This window comes from Podarcis filfolensis (genome assembly GCF_964270895.1).
Source record: "Podarcis filfolensis genome assembly, chromosome: 16".
In the NCBI taxonomy this organism is placed as follows: domain Eukaryota; kingdom Metazoa; phylum Chordata; class Lepidosauria; order Squamata; family Lacertidae; genus Podarcis; species Podarcis filfolensis.
Window position 1 is genome coordinate 7,184,980 of NC_139620.1, and position 12,706 is coordinate 7,197,685.

A 12,706-nucleotide genomic window follows, 5' to 3' on the forward strand; every position below is an offset into this window, starting at 1 on the left:
CCTCTTAGCACATTTCTCCCTTGCGTCCTGAGTTTGAGTGTCTTCAAAGCCCATGACACCTTTGGTAAAGGCTGTTCTCCAACTGGAGCACTCACAGGCCAGTGTTCCCCACTTGTCAGTGTTTATACTGCATTTTTTTAGATTTGCCTTGAGACAGTCTTTAAACCTCTTTTGTTGACCACCAGCATTACGCTTTCCATTTTTAAGTTCGGAATAGAGTAGTTGCTTAATAATAATAATTATTATTATCAGTTCCTGCCTCACGGGCCAAATTTGACAGGCGGGTGGCCCCCCACACTTGCCAATCAGCAGATGTTGCAAATGACCTTAGGGGATTTGGTGCTTGGAAGCCCCAAAGCGGGGCGTAGCCAAACTGAGCAGTCTCCAAAGCAGACCCTCCTTTATTCAGAGCTCGGGGGGAAAGGAGAAGTGCTTGGGAAGATGCCCACAGCTACCGCCATTTTCACTACCCCATAATGCCTCTGGGCCCTGACCCAGAGGCATTATGGGAAAATAACAACCACAGACCCCCCCCCCAGTCATGTTCCTGCCCTGTAAGATTACCCTTCCAAGATCAGACCTTCAGTCTCTGCGTTAGAGATGCAGTTGATGCTGGTGACTTCCAAGCCGAGGGCATCAAACCAGTCTAGCCCTAGGAGGCTTGGCCACTGACCTTTGACCGCCACCAGTCGGAGCAGACCCGAAAAATCCTTGAAGGCTATCTGAAACCGGCCAACGCCTACCACGGGAATGTCGTTTCCCTGGTAGTCTCTCAGGTGTATGCAGTGAGAGTCGAGTTGCCTTTTGGACACTCTGGGTACCAGATTACAGTTTACAATGTATATACGTCTGATATATCTAGGAGGCTTGGTTTGGTCTGAATCGAGTATACACTTCTGGCGTTAACTGAGCCACTGTGGCCGCTAAGGGGCTGTGAAAATTTGTGTCCTCTGCTTTTTAGACTCATCCACCGGTGTGCTTGGGTAGTGGGTGGTGCTGTGGGTTAAACCACAGAGCCTAGGACTTGCCGATCAGAAGGTCAGCAGTTCGAATCCCCACGACGGGGTGAGCTCCCGTTGCTCGGTCCCTGCTCCTGCCCACCTAGCAGTTCGAAAGCACGTCAAAGTGCAAGTAGATAAATAGGTACCACTCTGGTGGGAAGGTAAATGGTGTTTCCGTGCGCTGCTCTGGTTCGCCAGAAGTGGCTTAGTCATGCTGGCCACATGACCCGGAAGCTGTAAGCCGGTTCCCTCGGCCAATAAAGCGAGATGAGTGCCACAACCCTAGAGTCGGTCATGACTGGACCTAATGGTCAGGGGTCCCTTTACCCTTTACCTTTACCCATGTGCTATCTGAAACACATTGGTTGTCAGGTGTGATTCCCCCCCCCCCAGCTTTCCTACCCCACTACTGTTGCCTCTTGAATAAGTAGGAAAGAGGAGGGTGGGGACAAAACTAGACAGGGCTCATCCAAACTTATCTTTTACCACTCTCTTTCTGGGCCTGCACTTTAAATCTCTGTGTTTGGGCGCTTCTCACCCCCACCCCGAAGCTTTTGCCAGGAAAACCCTCTCTTTAACGCTCAATTGGAACAAACAGCAATTCAGGTTTTCCTTGTATTGCTGTTTGCTCGGATTCACTGGAGCAAAAGGCAAACAGAAATGCTCCGACACAGAGCCTAGATGTTTGGATGAGCCCTTAGCTGGTCTCCCTACTAATACATGTGTGTCCCGTTTTTCCTTCCAAACAGCTCAAAGCGGCCACACGTGGTTCTCCCCCTCCCTGTTATACCCTGAGAAACACACACACACACACTGCAGGTTAGGCTGAGAGAATGTGAGTTCACATCCAGAAGGCATCAGGAAGACTGGGGGCTTTAAACTTTGGGGATTTAAGCTAGAATTATTTGGTTTAGCCTGCACTTCCTGCTAGCCCTATAGGTTGCAATGGGCAGCAGCCCCACGGAACTCAGCAGAGAGGAGAAGTATGGAGAAGTCTTAGAATTAGTTGGTCCCACCTGCCTTTGGCTCTTAAGCTCAGGATGACCATGCATGGTTCTTCCCCTCAAAGTTATATCCTGACAATAAGCTGGTCTCCAACCGTAATAAAATTATCTACCATCTATCTGCCATCCTGACAACCACCCATGCATGGTGGGTTCGGCTGAGAGACAGTGAAACAGTCCAATGTCACACCCAGAAAGATATATGGCTAGGTGGACATCTGAACTCTAGTCTCCCAGGTCCTAAGATGCAACCACCACAGCAGGGGATGCTTCTGGGTATAGGGACCCTTCCCCAGCAAACTCTATGGTTCTATGAGTCATAGAATCCCTTCCCCAGCAAACTCTATGGTTCTATGAATGAACTTATAAGGTAGGTGAAAATGCGACTCTCTTGTCCTCTCCCACAGAAGAGCTTGAATGCCGTGCAGGAAAGCCCATTTGACAACAGCTTGCCGAAGCTGGGAAGAAATGACACATCTGAGGATTTTGAAGTGAAATATTTATTTCTTGTTTTATTGTCAAAAGTTTCCATTCCTAGCTAGAGAATGTAGGAAGGAGGGGGTGGGTGTGAAGAAGGTTGTCATCCCACACGCCCCTGAGCACCATCTCCCGAAGGATTTGCTGGGTTTCCTTCTCACTGCTGTTGTGGCTGCTGCTGCTGCTGCTGCTGCTGCTGCTGTCCGCCATGTTGTTGGTGGAACTTTTCGTGGGAGCAATGGAGGAATCTTCCAACCAGGCGGGTCCATTCCTCAAAATTCACTACGTTGTCCTTGTTTGTATCCAGCTCATTAAAGAGTTGTTCCTTCGCTTGTTTCTTGCGTGGGCACTGCAGGGATTGAGAGTAGAAGTTTATTGCTATCAGAAAACAAAACTGTGGCCCTCCTGGCACTATTAGACTAGAATCCTAGAATTGTAGAGTTGGAAGGGATCCTAAGGATCATCTAGTCCAACCCCCTGCAATGCAGGAATCTCAGCTAAAGCATCCAGGTGGCCCTCCAACATCTGCTTCAAAACCTCCAAGGGAGACCTTCTGAGGGCGACCGTTCCACTGTCAAACAGCTCTCACTCTCAAAAAGTTCTTCCTTCTGTTTAGTCGGAATCTCCTTTCTTGTAACTTGAAGCCATTGGTTCACGTCCTACTCTCTAGGGCAGGAGAAAACAAACTACATCCCATCCTCCCTGGCTTTTAACCAACCTTACTGAGATGGGTGGAAGTTGTATTTCAGATTAGCAGAACGAAATTAACACAGAGTAACATCGGTGGGCGTTTAACTCAGAACCAGACTCACATCCTGCTTTTAGGCTTCCTTCCCATAGACGTATTTGAGAAAAGGATTCTAGGCTAGACAGGCTTTTGGCATGATCCGGAAACCAGACTCTTCTCAGAAGCATTGTTTTGAGGTGGTTGAGAGGTCCTGAACCCCGCTACCTCCTGCAACTTCCCCATATGTATCTTCCTATATAAAGCAAAATGTAGAATGTCGACATGCTCCGCATTTGGAGCAGCCACTGATAGGGGGCCACACAAACTGCAGGGTGAGGAATGGCAGGCCAGCCCAGGTGAGCTGCTTAATGGAGTGGGGAGGGGCTTACCCTGTAGGTTTAGTAAGCCTGAACTCCCCTATCTTTTGCGCATTCCCTGTTGGGGGTGGAAGGAGCTGTGAGGGTTTGGCAAGATGAGTGAGCAGAGATGGAGCCGTGTGTGTACAAGTGTGTGCACACACACAGACACGAACACAAACTTAGGGAAGGGGGAGAAATTTGATCCAATTCACATTTTAAGGCAAATCTACCAAACCAGCACTTTCCCAAGCAGTCCACAACTCAGAACCCAGGCATCACTTGAAATCCTCAGTTCTCAGGATTTGGCAATGCGTTTCTCCAGCCAAGTAATAGGTACAAGTATATAAAAGTATATGCATTAAACCAGTAATGTGGAAAAAAATGCATTCTAACAGGGAAGATTGCTTTGCAAAAAAAAAAAAAAGGTGTGTGTTCTGCAAAAATGCATGTTTAAGTGTGTTTATTGGTAGATAGCAGGAGAATACTTTTTAAAAGCTGTATGGAGAACTGAATTTCAGACTGGGAAAGGAGGACATGAGGGGAACTGAAATGGACATATCCACTCATCCCTAAGTAAACTTTGCTTTCATCTGAACATGCTTCAAAACACTGTCTTGGGGAGACGCTAGTCCCTCGCCATCTTAACATCCCCTGCACCTTAATGCCAATGTGCCAGCTAGGGCTTTAAGTGCCCAGCAGTTGCCCATGCCCTTCTGCTCTCCACCTCACCTCAACGCAGTCGGGAAACTGCTCAAGGATCATCTTCTTGAACTCCTGCTTGTCAAGGGTGTCAGATTGCCCAGCATACTTGTGGAAGACGTCGATCAGCTGATCAGCCAGGACTTGCATCTGAGTCTTGGACTTGGACATTTTGAAGGTTTTCGGTTGGCAACCTAGATAGACATATGAACATAAGAAGAACCCTATCAGATTCCACCAGAAAGCCCACAGTCAGGCCATGAAGATGGGAGACCTCCTTCACTCATAAAAACACAAGAGGAGGCCTACTGAGTCAGGAATAGAGTCCTACATAATTTGAATCTTATTACTTAACTTGTTCATTTAAGTTACTTAAAAGCTGCTTAATTCTCTAATGCAGACATGCAATTTATATATTGGGCTTGTCTTAAAATAATGAAATTTTGGGGTGTCGTAGTAAATGAAATGGAAATAAAAACACAGGTGTTGGGCTGTCTCTCTCAACATCTGGAGAACACCCTGGTTTTGCCACCCCTGGTGGACACACCCTTATTTCTGAATTCACACCAAAGCTAAGTCCAGCCATTTTGTTGCCACACACACCCTCTCAAATTGAAAGTGTCAAGTTTCCAATATCAGCTAATCAGGTGTAGGGAATCCTTCTCCCTCCAGATGTTTTTGGAGTCCAAAAGCAAGCATGGCTGATGAGCAGGGATAATGGGAGTTCTAGTTCAGCATCCTTGGGAGAGCAGCAGGTTCCCAAACCTGAGCTAAGATATTTGGGGTCATGAGGCAAAGCATCTAACACTCCTCTCTTCCCCCTTTGCTGCCACCAAAATTAACTTCGACTATCTCCTACACTTGCCAAGAATCTGCTCAAGACAAGAGAATACAGAGAATGCTAGCTTAGTAAGGAAACGTAATCAGGAGAGCATAACCTCTTCACATCGGCTGCTAGGTGTCCATCTGAATCCTTTTAGGACAACCTTTCTGCCCTCCAGATGTTTTGGAATCCAGCTCCCTCCTATCAGCTCTGGCCAAGGGATATGATGTCAGGGCAGATGGGAGTTGTAGTCCAAAACAGTTAGATGGCGCCAGGTTAGAGAAAGGCTACCACAGAGCAAGCAGAGTCAATTTGGTGAACCTCAAGATGCTGTTAAGACTCCCAATTCCAGTGGTCAATGGTCCATGCTCAAGGTTGATGAGTGTCAGAGTTCAGCAACATCTGGAGAGCACCAAAATGACTGCCTCTGCTCTAAGACAGCCTAACCCAACCAGGTGTCCTCCCGTCATTTTGGACTTCAGCTCCCATCATCCCTGGCCATTGGCCACAGTGTTAGGTCTGATGGGAGTTGCAATGCCAAACAGCTGGCGAGAAATAGGTTGGGGAGACTTGCCTTAGAGCCAGGGTAGCTAGTATGGTGTCCTCCAGATGGGCTCACCTCCCATCAGTGCCAGCCAGCATAGCCAATGGTCAGGAATGATGGAAGATAGAGCCCATCAACGTCACCAAGTCCATCTAGGAGAAATATTCCTCTCTAACATGCTCTCTGCTATTGCTGCAGGGAGGACTATCTAGAGATGGGAAGGCCTGGGTGTTGGTGTCCAACAGCATCCGGTATCCACAGAGAGACAGACAGACAGACAGACAGACACGTGTTTTCCATCCCTGCCCAAGCTGCTACCCTCAAAAAGATTTAGCACCCAACGTCCAATGCAAAAGCTAAAACCTGAAAGCAGCACAAGAAGGCCTCCCGTTCTTCTCCAGCTTACCTCAGTCGGTGATCAACGAGAGAGCTAGGATGAGCCAAGGTGTGGTAGTGAGCCCTGTGACAGCCCCTCTTCTTATAGTCCCTGTCCAGATCCCTGCTCCCACCCACCCTAGTTGCAAAACCTTTGATCCTTCTCAAGCCATCTCCCTCTTGCACCACTCACCTCTTGCTTAAGATATCTGTGTTCTTCCTTCAGCTGCACACCGCTGTAGGGTTTTTCCCCCCTGCTACGGCCAGTCAGGCTCTGTCATTTTCCAGTACCTTGTTTGCACAGCCTGTGAGGCAATCCTTTTGAAAGCTTTGTAAAACTCCGACAAATCCGGCTGGTTTTTTCCGCACAAAAAGCAGTCAGTAGGCAACTCTTCCTTTCTGGAAAAAGAAATAACAGTATCTGATAATGAAGTAGAGGAGGGTGGAATCTTGTGAAGGTCCTTTGTAGGTTCTTAAGATTCTTTTTAAAATATCAAAGGGGAACAAGAAATGAGTCAGATCAATGGAGCAAACTCTGGGTGAAGCCTCCTTTCAATTCGGTTTTAGTAAGGAACCAGGAATGGGTTTTGAAATTAATAAATCTGTGGAGTTTGGCCCCCTAGAAAGTTCACAGTGATTCGCCCAGGATCCTCACCAAACTGGATGCCACTCCTGTTACTTACGGTATTTCCATGCATGGTGGGATTGCCTAAAGGTGAAAGCATTTGGGTTATCCGTTTTCACTGAAATGAATAAAACAACAAAGCGACAGATTGAACCACAGTTGTTTTCATTGTGTTTTTCTTCAGGAGGCAACATAGACTTACGCAGTAAGGAGCATGCTGGACACCTGTTACAAGCTATAAGAAGTGTTATAGGACTTAATGTATTTTTAATCTTTGTTGGAAGCCGCCCAAAGTGGCTGGGGAAACCCAGCCAGATGGGCGGGCTACAAATAATAAATTATTATTATTATTACCCACACTTAGTTTGCCTCCACTCTTCCTGGACATGGTCCACACTTAAAAGCTCCATGTCCAAGCACCCTTAATTTTTTTGCTATGAGGGCTTTCCCCACAAAAACACACTCTTTAAAGCTCAATCGGAGCAAACAGAAAACCCAAATTGAAGTTTGTTCCGATGGAACGCTAAAGAGCAGCTTTTCGGCAGAAGCTGAGGGGCAAAAACAAAACGCTCTGATGTGGAGCTTCTAAGCACAGATCTGGGCAAACGGACAGTGTGGAATAAGCCCATAGTTAGGCATTGAAAATATCTCTCAGGTGCTATACTGTCAAACTGGTACCAAGTGGTATGGGACTGCGCAATGTGTTTTTAGGAAAATTAACAAACAAGCCGAGGGTTATACAGGGCAGGGTTGAATAAAAATACTGAACAAAATAAAATATTGGGGTAGGCCCCAGGTAAACCCCGCCCCACATAATCAATCACATGATGTGGTGCACGTACACCATTTGAATGGCAATGCCCATTAACCTAGGAGTTGGCTCCTACGCAGGGCCGTCTTTACCCGGGGGTGCAAGGGGTGCAGGGCCCTCAGGCGACGAATTCTGGTGGGTGCTACTATATACCCGTCCCTCTCGATCGGCGGCAGTGAAAAGAAATGGAGCGAAAGTCCCCGCCCCACCTCCATCACTCCGTTACTAGGTAAAGGTAAAATGACCCCTGACCATTAGGTCCAGTCGTGACAGACTCTGGGGTTGCGGCGCTCATCTCATTTTATTGCCCGAGGGAGCCAGCGTACAGCTTCCGGGTCATGTGGCCAGCATGACTAAGCCGCTTCTGGCGAACCAGAGCAGCGCACGCAAACGCCGTTTACCTGGAGCGGTACCTATTTATCTACTTGTACTTTGACGTGCTTTCGAACTGCTAGGTTGGCAGAAGCAGGGACCGAGCAACGGGAGCTCACCCCGTCACAGGGATTCGAACCGCCGACCTTCTGATTGGCAAGCCCTAGGCTCTGTGGTTTAACCCACAGCGCCACCCGCGTCCCTCACTCCGTTACTACGTAGCGTCAAATATTTCCCAATGAGTCTTCCACTGCGTCGTCGTTACAGGTGAGCGATTTCCCCCCCTGAAAAAAGGTCAACAACTTCCCCCCCTCCCAAAAAAAGCTCAATAAAAGTCAATTTGGGGGCGCTGGGCGGATCTTTGCACCCCGCCGGCGCATATGGTAAAGACGGCCCTGCTCCTATGGTACAGGGTCAGATTAAGAAAGATATGTTTACTGTGGTGTGGTCTGAGTTTATAGCATTTACCAATATTGAAGAGCAATATCAGCGTAGCTCAGCTGGTTAGACCGTGGTGATGGTAACACCAAGGTTGCAGGTTCATTCCCCGTATGGGACAGCTGCATTGTATTCCTGCATTGCAGGGGGTTGGGCCAGAATGGGTCCCCAGGTGTTGTTGGACTACAACTCCCATCATGCCTAGCCAGCATGACCAGTGGTCAGGGATGATGGGAGTTGTAGTCCAACAATATCTGGGGACCCACAGGTTGAGAACCGCTGGGTTAGATGATTCTCAGGTTCCCTTCCAACTCTACAATTCTATGAACCCCTGTTACCGCTATACAATAAGTTTTATTTGATGTCGGCACACCTTTCCTTTTCATGTGATATATTTCTAAAACAGTAAAATACATTTGAATTTTTATGTATAAATTTTGTAATTTGTTTTTAACTCATTGATCCTGGGAGAATGAATAACATGCTTACCTGCCTGGTGGATATGTTTTGGATACGCGATACACTGCAGTGGTAGGGTGTGTGTGTGTGATATATATATATTTTCCCTACTCTTTATGGTGCTTTTCTTCAGTTTTTTATCAGCTGCCCATCTTACGTTGCCTCAGTCCGTTTCTTTCAAGTGTATAACATACTTTCGACAGCCGCAATATTTTTTCTTTCTATGCTTCCTAGAATGTAATGAAGATAAATTAATTAAAACGGTTTGCTGCTGAGAGCATGCGTGGCCCTGGGGCTTCTTGGAAGCTACAATAAGTGCTGTGCAACCTTTCATGCTGGGTAAAATTTTTTGCAGCTGTGATGAAATGAGCTCAGTGGGTTATGTGCAACCAACTTACACTCTGTGGAAACCTACTGAAGTGAATAGACCTGAGTCATTCATGTCTATTCATGCCAATAGGCTTTCTCTGAGGCAAGAACAACTACTGGCTACAACGAGGGATGGGCTTATCTACCAATTCCAGTTCCTCATTTCTCCAGTCTTGCGCTCTGTATACCGTATTTCCACATCAGCGGGTGATTTATCTGTTTGCTGAAGCCCCCATGAAAACCCATCTCCATTTCTCCTAATACACCCATTGCTGAGTGCAGTTTGACCTAACGCACATATTACGGCCGAGCATCTTTCCCAATAGGAATTGTAGGGCTGGAAGGGATGTCAAGGGTCACAGAGGTCAACGCCATGCAATGCAGGAATCACAACTGAAGTATCCCTGACAGGTGACCATCCAACCCCTGCTTGCTCCATCTTCCATGAAATAGGCCTTCAAATATTTGAAGATGGCTATCACATCCCCTCTCAGTCTTCTCTTCTCCAGGCTAAAACATACCAAACTCCCTCAACCGTTCTTCATAAAACTTGGTTTCCAGGATCTTTGCTATCTTCGTCACCCTCCTCTACACACAGTTTAGCTCGTCAACGATGCATTTTGGGGTGTTGTTTTCACTTGAGAGATTCATGCACCAGCACGACTCAGGGTTGGGTAGACATTCCTGCCTGCAAGTCCTGGCCAGACATGGCCTGCCATTTACCAGCACCACATCTACGTGCCCTGTGAGGAATGCGAGCAGTGTCAGGTTTACGTATAAGCTAAACAAGCTATAGCATTGGGGCCTACTCTCTTGGCGGACCCCCAAAAAAATTAAAGGGGGGAAAACTGGGTGTACATTTCCAAAGCATAAGATAAAAACCAAATAAAATAAAACCTGCATACAGCAACCCTGTTTTGTGTTGTGTAGGCTCCTATTGTCAGGTGTGTGTGCAGGATCCAGACCCTGTGACCAATAGGACTTTGCAGAACTGGGGCCTTCCTAAGTTTGTTCTGAAGAGGCAAGGTGCAGCCGCACAGGTGAGGCCGATTGGTAACTCACAGCACCTGGTGGCAAGAGCCGGGAAGGGATATAAGGTCAGCATTTCTCTTCGGCTCTTTTCCACAGCAACACATTCACTGCCCTGCTGCGTTTGGCTCCTTGACTCCTTGCTTCTTGATCCTTGGACCCCTGACTTCGTGACTCCTTGCTTCCTGACCCTCGGACCCTTGGCTTCCTGACTCCTGGCTTCTGGGCTCCCGTTCCTGCTCCCACCCCGCCATCTTGCCCCCGGCCCTGACATCCCCAGCTGGGACTTTGATCGCCCGTGAACCAGACCGTGACACCTATAATGTAAGTCATGGGTCCCGCCTGCTAGCCTGCTCCCTAAAATATCACTGGTTTGCTCCTTTCTATATGTATGGTGGCTACATTCTGCATGGACTGGTTGCATGGCAACATGCGCAAATGGCTTTAGATACCTATTGGGTCCGTAAATTACCATATAGCATATATTCAACACAAAAAAGAGTGGCAATTTGTTGTTGGCAAAGGACAGCTGGACATATAAAGGGCCCCATTACCTTCAGTAGCCTAGGGCTTCATCAAACCTAAATCTGGCCCTGGGAAGAAGGAGCCAACTCCTAAGGGCTGAGGTCCCTTTGCCTCCCCAATAAAATATGTGAGGGGGCCAGCATGCACCCCAAGTCGATGGGCATTTCCATTCAAATGGTCTGCATGTGCTGTGTCATGTGATCGATTTTGCAGGGCTGGGCTTACCTGGGCCCAACATTTTTTAAATTCAAGTTGGCACTGTGAGGCACTCCTTATAGGTTTGCTTTCTGTGAGGTCTAGAACTACTGCTTTTTTCCTAAAAAAAAAGTTTAGGGGTACTCTCTTTTTCCTACCCATATTGAAATACTGCCCCTCAATGAGGCCAAACTTAGATTCACAAAATGTTTAGAGGTATGCGTACCCCCAGGGAAAAGCACTGTCTAGAACTGTGGCAAATATCCCCAATTCTACACCCATTTCGGCTGCTTTCTTACCCCTAGGCACCACTACATTTATTAAAATGGGAATAAAAGGTGCATTTCTATATTTGTCCTGGCCTTCAGAGGGAAGCCACACTGGAATATCGCTACTCCCTGTTCCCTATCTTGAACCCATAGCCTTATATCTCTTGTTACAAAAAGAAAATATTGACTTGGTCCAACTTTCTCTATCCCCTGCTCATAGATGAAACGAATGTTATTTTTCACCTGGATACTTTTAGCACACTCAAATGTGAGCCAAACACATTCTTGTACAACTTGGGTTTTGATAACAAGTCTGCACAACTGATACGCTTTATTAAAAGCAGCAAATGTTTGCATCTGATGTAGTTTTCTTAAGATGTTTCTAACCTTATTTTACTTTGGTGATAGTAGGCTTTGTTTAATCAAAGTTGTTGCAGAAGTTGCAAGGTATGTATTGGGGGCATATGTTTTATCAAATCCTCACATAAAGCTCGATCTTTTGTGGCATGCGGTCTTGTTTTTCTTTGATTGAGAAAGGTAAGAAAAAATTATATCCTCCAAAGGAAAAAATTGAGTGTAATTATTGCTTCCTTTGAGCACAGCACCTTTTGCTTGTTGTTCAGTTCTAGCCTTGCTGATTTGGGTAATTGTGATTTAATTAGGGTTTCTCAGCTTATCTAATATTTTGCCATTATGTCAATATTTTATGAGGATCGTATGCTATTAACTTCATGGTTATTTTCTTTTTTTGGGGGGGTAATAATTTTTATTAGTTTTCCATCTTTAAAATCCAATATTAGCCTTACCAATACAAATTCAAATACCAATCAATCAAATAGCCAATTACATAATTTAGGTGGGGCCCCATGTGCTAGATTTCAAGGTTGAATAATTCCCTTTAATTCTGCTTTCAAACTATTATTCAATCCAATTACAGTCCAATCTTAATAGTAATCCCTTATGCAACAGCTACAATATTTTTAACTTCAATTCATGTTGATGCATTTAATTTGTGATTCGCAAGTTCTTCTTCCTGTGTGCGGCATTGATTTTAACCATATTGTTATGTCTAACTCAGTTATTATGAGCAAAGGAAATGTATTTGCTGTGTTTCTGAAGAATCATTGAACAACGTGTTTTCTGTGCGCTGATAGGAAGGGGGACTCAGGATATTGAAGGTCACACGCAGAGAGCTTCACAGCAGACCGGGAGCTTGAAACCTGGTCTGCCAGGTCCCATTCTGCTCTCAGCAGGCATCTACTTGTGTTCTTACTATCAACCAGCCCTGGGCTTTCTCCTGCCTGTCAACTGCCTCTTCTCTAGGGGTCAGTTTTGCCCTTGGGGATGTCAGTAAGGAGAATGAGGATGGAGACAAAACTAGAATTCGTTGGTTCTGCCAGTTCTTGGATCTGGTTCCAGCTGCTCAGAAATGGAGGGAGGGAGCAGTTAACCAACAAAGGAAGAACGACAGACAAAATTATATAATAATAATTTATTATTTATACCTCGCCCATCTGGCTGTGTTTCACCAGCCACTCTGGGCGGCTTCCAATTGAGTGTTAAAAACAGTACAGCATTAAATATTAAAAACTTCCCTAAACAGGG

General features: G+C 46.3%; 1 protein-coding gene across 2 annotated transcripts; it reads right to left on the reverse strand.

Moving 5' to 3' along the window:
* Positions 1–2,483: 2,483 nt before the first annotated feature.
* LOC310751526 (protein S100-A12-like) lies at positions 2,484–6,445 on the reverse strand. 2 transcript variants are annotated; one of them, XM_083590796.1, is made up of 3 exons: positions 6,203–6,445; positions 4,298–4,461; positions 2,484–2,831 (listed from the first exon to the last, which is right to left on the reverse strand). In XM_083590796.1, exons 2-3 carry the CDS (start codon positions 4,436–4,438, stop codon positions 2,640–2,642), a joined length of 333 nt encoding a protein of 110 aa, XP_083446922.1. In that variant the 5' UTR covers positions 4,439–4,461; positions 6,203–6,445; the 3' UTR covers positions 2,484–2,639. The 2 variants fall into 2 exon arrangements, with proteins under 2 accessions (XP_083446922.1, XP_083446921.1); XM_083590795.1 differs by lacking the exon at positions 6,203–6,445 and adding an exon at positions 6,041–6,186.
* Positions 6,446–12,706: the final 6,261 nt, after the last annotated feature.